We start from the raw sequence: 6,243 nt of genomic DNA, 5'->3' as shown, positions 1-6,243 counted from the left end.
GCAGTGTTTCATAATTGCACAGTGTTTCTTAAAGGTTTCTTTATATATATATATACACACACACACACACACACATACATATATATATATATATATATATAATTTAATTTCAGATCTGATGGAAGTCAAAGAAGAATGTGAAGAACTGACTGAAGTGGAAGAGATGCATCAAAACCAGGAACCAAAAATACTTAACAAAACCAAAACCAATATTTTTTTGCTCCTGCCCTCATTGCGGAAAGAGTTTCACACAGAAAGAAGTATCACATGCGAATTCACGTTGGAGCTGGGCTTTTCATGTGCCATCACTGTGGAAAGGATTTCACACAAAAACCAAACCTTAAGGAACACATGAGAATTCACACTGGAGAGAAGCCTTTCACATGCCATCAGTGGGGTTTTACCCAAAAAGGGCAACTTAAGAATCACATACGGATTCACACTGGAGAGAAGCCTTACATGTGCCATCAGCGTGAAAGGAGTTTCACACAAAAAGGGCAGCTTGAGAACCACTTGAAAATTCACTCTGGTGAGAGGCCTTTCATTTGCCTACAGTGTGGAAAGAGTTTTTTACATTAAGGAACCCTTAAGGATCACATAAGAATTCACACTGGTGAGCGGTTATTCATGTGCCCTCAGTGTGGAAAGAGTTTCACACGTAAAGAAATCCTTAAGAATAACCTGCGAATTCACTCTGGAGAGAAGCCGTTCATCTGCCTTAATTGTGGAAGGAATTTCACAAAAGCAGCATATCTCAGAATTCATCAGCACTCTCATTCCAAAGAAAGGCCATTTGACTGTGATCACTGTGGAAAAAAAATTCTTTCAGCATTACAGCTAAAAAGACATTTGAAAATTCATGCAGATGAGAAGTCTTACCTATGTTCTTTTTGTGGGAAAACTTTTTCAATGATTGAATATTTGAAAAAGCATGAGAAAATACATACTGGTGTGAAAGCTCATGTGTGTTCTGAGTGTGGAAATATATTTTCTACAATCCCTTTCTTGAAAGAGCACCAAAGAACCCATACTGGAGAAAAACCTTACACATGTTCTCATTGCGGAAGGTGTTTCACTCATTCAAGTACTTTGAAAAGACATGAGAGAGTGCATACTGGAGAAAAGCCATACCAATGCCTTTTATGTATGAGGAGTTTCACTGCATCAAGTACTTTACTGAGACATAGAAAAAAAATGTTGCCAAAAGCTGTTGTCACTGTGAGCAAAGAGCAAATATTGGGGCTCCAGAATGCAGATATATGATTGTGTTTTTCCAGGCTGTGTGACCAATTTTGGTAGAGTTTTTTTTTCTTTCTTTCTTTTTTTCCCCTTCGGTGACTCACTGGATAGTGTTCAAACTTGTTTTGACCATGCAGCATGATTTATTTAAACACCCATGCGCAAAAAAAAAAAAAAATTAAAAAAAAAATAATTGCTGCAGTTATTATTACAAAGTCCCTGTGAAAGTCAGACACTATAGATCTACTCCGTTTATACTGTAAAAGTGGCAGACATATTTATAGTATTTATATATGTTTAGAAACTAAAATACAGTCTTTCATTCATCCTGATAATAAAGAGCTATGCATGGTTTTACATGTGGATGCAGAAGCCTTCTTCACAAATAAACAGCTATTGTAAATTTAACTATGGAGTGCTTTCAATGGGGCAAATACAAAGCAGAATCAAGGACTTTGAAGTCTGAATCTCCATAAGTTATGGAACAAGCTATTAGTTGCAGTCATGTGTCATTATGTTCTAATGATTTTTGACTGGAAGAACTCCCAGCTCAGTTCCAGCTCAAAATAGTTTAGTTTGTCCTTTCATGAATGAAATAGTGCAAACCTGTTCTGAAGCACGACCCACCCTGCATGTTTTGTATGTCTCCCAATATCTGACACACCCATTTCAGGTCTTGCAGTCTCTACTAATGAGCTCATGAGTTGAATCACATGTGATAGATGAGGGAGACATACTAAATGTGCAGGGGTGGTGGTACTCCAGGACAGGTTTGAGAACCACTGAAATAGTGTAAATAACACATTTGCATCTTTTCTGACTTTTAATGTTTCAGTGTACCTGTTTAAATGATCAAATTATATCCTGTTAATCAAAAGTGTGCCAGGTCCGTTGTTTTTCTCTACACTGAACATTGTTTGTAGCGTGCCTACCATCCAATATTCGCAAAGACCTTTTTTAGTTCTAATAAGACAAAATGTCAGCTTTCAAATTCTGTCCATTTTATGAAAAAAAATATCAAACAATAAATTAAAGATGCAAAAATGTATCGGCAGATAAATACAAAGTTCTGGCATGGAACTCTAATGGGCAGGCTAATATGTCCTTTAACACAAACTGCTAATTATCGCATCATTATCTATAGGTCACTGATGATTGGTTCCTGCTGTATTAGTAGCCAATGAGCTTGTGTGCTTAATCTTTAAATACATGAGTTGGCATTGCTTAGCAGCGCAGCGTGCTTCAGAAACCCTCCACCTTCCCCAGCTCCACCTGTATAGATCTGCTACGGTTATTCATGTATGCTATATTGTACAGCAGCAGCATGTCTTACTTGCTCAGAACAGCGTGTCGTGTATGTATTGGCAGTAGCAAGTCCCGTACTTGCTCTGCAGCAGCAGCAGCAGCAATAAAGCAGCAGCAGCGTAGCAGATCTATTCCGCCAAGACCAAATATACCTGCATTGTCATATCCATTACCATGCAAACACTCTGAGAGTTGTCATGACAGAAATGCTATTATTGACACTATTTTGACGTTCATAAATGTGACGTGACATCTCTGTAGAGCCTCAGTTCAAGCGGCAGTGTAGAGCATCGGTATAGGTATCGCCAGATATCATTCTGAATATCAATTTATCAGTATCCGCGGGGAAATTTAGTGTCAGTGCATCTCTAGTAGAAATACATTCTTTTAGCCTTTTCTTAAAATTGTCCCAGTCCCTTCGACAAGGAGAAATACTTGCCCATTCATCCATGCAGAATACCTTTAACTCTGTGGTTCTTAAACCTGTTCCTGGAGACCACCAACACTGCACATTTTGAATATCTCTTTTGTCTGACACACCCATTTCAGGTCTTTGAGTATCTTCTGTAGACCTGAATCAAGTGTGTTATATTCATGAAGCAGTGTTTTGAAATCACCCATCATCTTACAGATGTGGAATGGTATGATGGTGAGTAATAAATTACATTATTTTCATTTTTGGATGAACCCTTTAATACCGAGGAATCTAACCTACAAGCCTCAGAAGGACTGGACTAAGAAGGATACAGCGTCACTTTAGGATGCAGCCTTCCATTTGAGAAGCACCCATAGAAAGTTACAGACATGTTAGTTTGATCAAAGTTGGAGCTAAACTCTGTAGGAAAGTGGACCTTGAGAACCCGTTTAATGCATTCCTACTTCAATGAATACTTCTCCCATTATTTTTGTAATCGTTGTCCTTTTTTTTTTTTTTGCCAAATTCCCTGTAGGTATCCAATGAGGTTAGTGAATGGAGTTTTGTCTGTTCCTTCCCCAAAACCTATAAAGAGTTGAGTGTATGCCGCATGTTTGTGCCTGATGAAGACCTGTTGGTTGAAACGTTGCATTATTTAATAAATTATTTATTGGAGAAGTTATTTTCAGTGTGTGGACTTCACATTTCTTTGTCCTGCACCTGAGCCCAGTTTGTGTTTTTTTTTTTTGGGATGTGCACATCTACCTGAATATTTTGATTTCTTCCCCAACCCAGCCAGTAATCTTGACAAATGCAAGCATTATGTGGTCTACTCTGTGGTAGACCACATAAGTTAAAATTTTGAATTATCTCTAAAGTTTGCACAAAGAAAAGTAATAGTAGAATACAGTATGGTGGATGTGTTTTTGAAAAGGTAATGAATTATTTAAATAGCACTTGTCATTCTTAATGACAGACTTTTGTTCATTTTACACTTCTGTGATTTTTTTTTTCTTCAATGAATACAAAGACTACACACATATAGCCAAAGTAAAAAAAAAAAAACAAACAAAAAAAAAAACACAAAAACATTACATTATTTACGTTTGCATATGCAAAAAAATGTCTGTTATACATTTCTCTTTTGTGTTAATATCAATATTGATGATGTCAACTGTCTCACTTCTTGGCACTTGAGAAATAGAATACTCACCCTTGAATAGTGGTAGTTGTTTAGTAATCTCTGTTTTAAGGTCAGATAATTAAAGATCCCAAAAGAGTTTGCACATATGCACAATCTGGTTATGCAGTCAAAGTTCTTGGATAGAAATTAATTTGTACTTCTCTTTATTACTCTATTTAAAAAAAAAAAAATAATAAAAAAATAAATGAAAATAAAAATAAATACATAAATAAATATATATATAAATCTAAATTAAATGATTGAACACAAGGGCTAGGAAAATTAGATCTTTGCTTTACTCCATTACATTCTTTTTTTCAAGATGGCACCATGGATGGCTGCCTTGGTTTGGAGCTCGTGAGTCTTACTGTTTTTATTGTTTGTTTGTCCTGTCTTTAGTCACTTTTTCCTATAATTTGTACTAGGGACAAACTGTTAGATCTTAGACATTGCACACCCACCAATCTTTTGCCAAATTTTGAACTCTGACATTTTACTGGACATTTTAGTAAGAGGAGTGTCAGTTCTGTACAAATATACTATATTGTAAGCTCTCATTAGTTTTGGTCAATGTTTATGTCCCTTTTCAAGCCTCTGTAAGCACAGCACTGCAAAAGCTGGCTGATCAGATAACAGATGTGGAACACTTTTGAGACTTTTTTGAATGACTGGGTACCTGGTTCCTAACATGACCACCAGTACGAGAGCAGCAGAGCCTTCCAAGTGTGCCCAGTCGACTCCTTCCTATCTCTGAACCCAAGAGGTTCCGGACCTGGATATTGTTCCTAGCTGCTTCGTTTCAGCCATGGAGACCATTCCTCACTCCCTCAGCTCCTCCCTCCTTCATCTCTCCCATAACAATATCCGCCAAGCCTAAGCCTCATCACATCATGGCCGCCAAGCCTGAGCCTTATCAGTCATTGCTGCCATGCCAGATCCTCGTCATGTCATGGCTGCCACGCCAGAGCCTCATCACACACATGTATGGAGCAGAAACAATGCAACCTTGGCATCTGTTTTAAGGCCTTCCCGATTAGGTCTTTCCAGCACTGGAAAGCTTTTCTAATATTAATGCAGATCCTAAAGCTCTTGTCTCAACACTTCTTTTTTTTCCAGTGAAATTCCTTTGACCTTTTTCTTTTGTAATATCTCTCAGCCATCTCTCTTTCAACAGGCTTTTTTTTCGCCTTGCTAACTCTCTCTCCTCCCCCATCATGAGTGGACACGCTACTGCCGATTGGCTACCACTTTTAACAGCGTTTATCAGAAATTGCTTACTGCACCGTTAAAGTTGACATGAAATATAAATCCACCTTTTCTGTTTTCTAATTGCATGTTATTGATTTTAACTTTGAATGATTTGTCCATGCATATAGTGTCAGGATCCTGTCCTGCAGTCCTGTCTGTTTTCTCTCTATTTTGTTTTTTTGTCTTGTGCTTGAGCACTTGGCTCTGTCTTTGCTTTGCATTGGTTCTCATCCTGCCACCCTTTATATTGTGCTCCTTTCCCTCATGCCTTTGCTGGTCCTTTGTATGCCTTGTGTTGTGTTTCTGTTCACTTGCCTGTGTCTGCAGTTAATCATTGCTTTTAGTCGTGCCAAGAATTGATTCCAATTGATCGTGCCAAGAATTGATTCTAATTCTAGTGTGTCCTTGCTAATTAGCTTTTTTCCCTAGTCTTGTTCTAGTTAGTTGTTGCTCTTGTGCATCCCATAGAGATGGAAAGATGAAGCCTCTTAAAACTTTGAAGTTTTCCTCCATTTGATTCTGGAAAAGGTTTGAAGCACCAGAAGTGTCAAAATCAGTGCCATCTTGTGGAAGGTCAAATTTATAGCAGCCTTAAACCCAAGTGCACAGCATAAATAAAAGCCTGTATTTAATGCTACATGTGTTTAGTTTTCTGATCATATAATTCACATATTAAAGGTGCCCTAGATTGTTTTTTTACAAGATGTAATATAAGTCTAAGGTGTCCCCTGAATGTGTCTGTCATGTATGTGGCTCCCTCGTCTCAGCCTCTGGACCGCCGGAGGGAGCCATCACCGGAATACTGAATCTCATTCGGACTCCATTACCCATAGGCCCTCATTCCTGGGACTGA

At 38.0% G+C, this 6,243-nt stretch overlaps 1 protein-coding gene across 1 annotated transcript; it reads left to right on the top strand.

Annotated features, from left to right (window-relative positions):
- The first annotated feature begins 267 nt into the window (after positions 1–267).
- Positions 268–6,243, top strand: LOC137003073 (gastrula zinc finger protein XlCGF7.1-like). The gene is made up of 3 exons (XM_067363105.1): positions 268–529; positions 581–808; positions 6,158–6,243. Exons 1-3 carry the CDS (start codon positions 268–270, stop codon positions 6,241–6,243), a joined length of 576 nt encoding a protein of 191 aa, XP_067219206.1.

Source organism: Chanodichthys erythropterus, chromosome 16 (genome assembly GCF_024489055.1).
Source record: "Chanodichthys erythropterus isolate Z2021 chromosome 16, ASM2448905v1, whole genome shotgun sequence".
Lineage (NCBI taxonomy): Eukaryota > Metazoa > Chordata > Actinopteri > Cypriniformes > Xenocyprididae > Chanodichthys > Chanodichthys erythropterus.
Note: the sequence above shows the minus strand (reverse complement) of the source record. Positions and strands in the feature narration are given on the sequence as shown.

What these genes read in the sequence shown, in the direction of transcription:
- LOC137003073 (XM_067363105.1), top strand. Translation starts at nt 268, where the DNA reads ATGCGAATTCACGTTGGAGCTGGGCTTTTCATGTGCCATCACTGTGGA. An exon ending in CCACTTGAAAATTCACTCTG is followed by an intron (nt 530 to 580) that starts GTGAGAGGCCTT and finishes TTTTACATTAAG; the next exon opens with GAACCCTTAAGGATCACATA. An exon ending in GCCATTTGACTGTGATCACT is followed by an intron (nt 809 to 6,157) that starts GTGGAAAAAAAA and finishes CCCTCGTCTCAG; the next exon opens with CCTCTGGACCGCCGGAGGGA.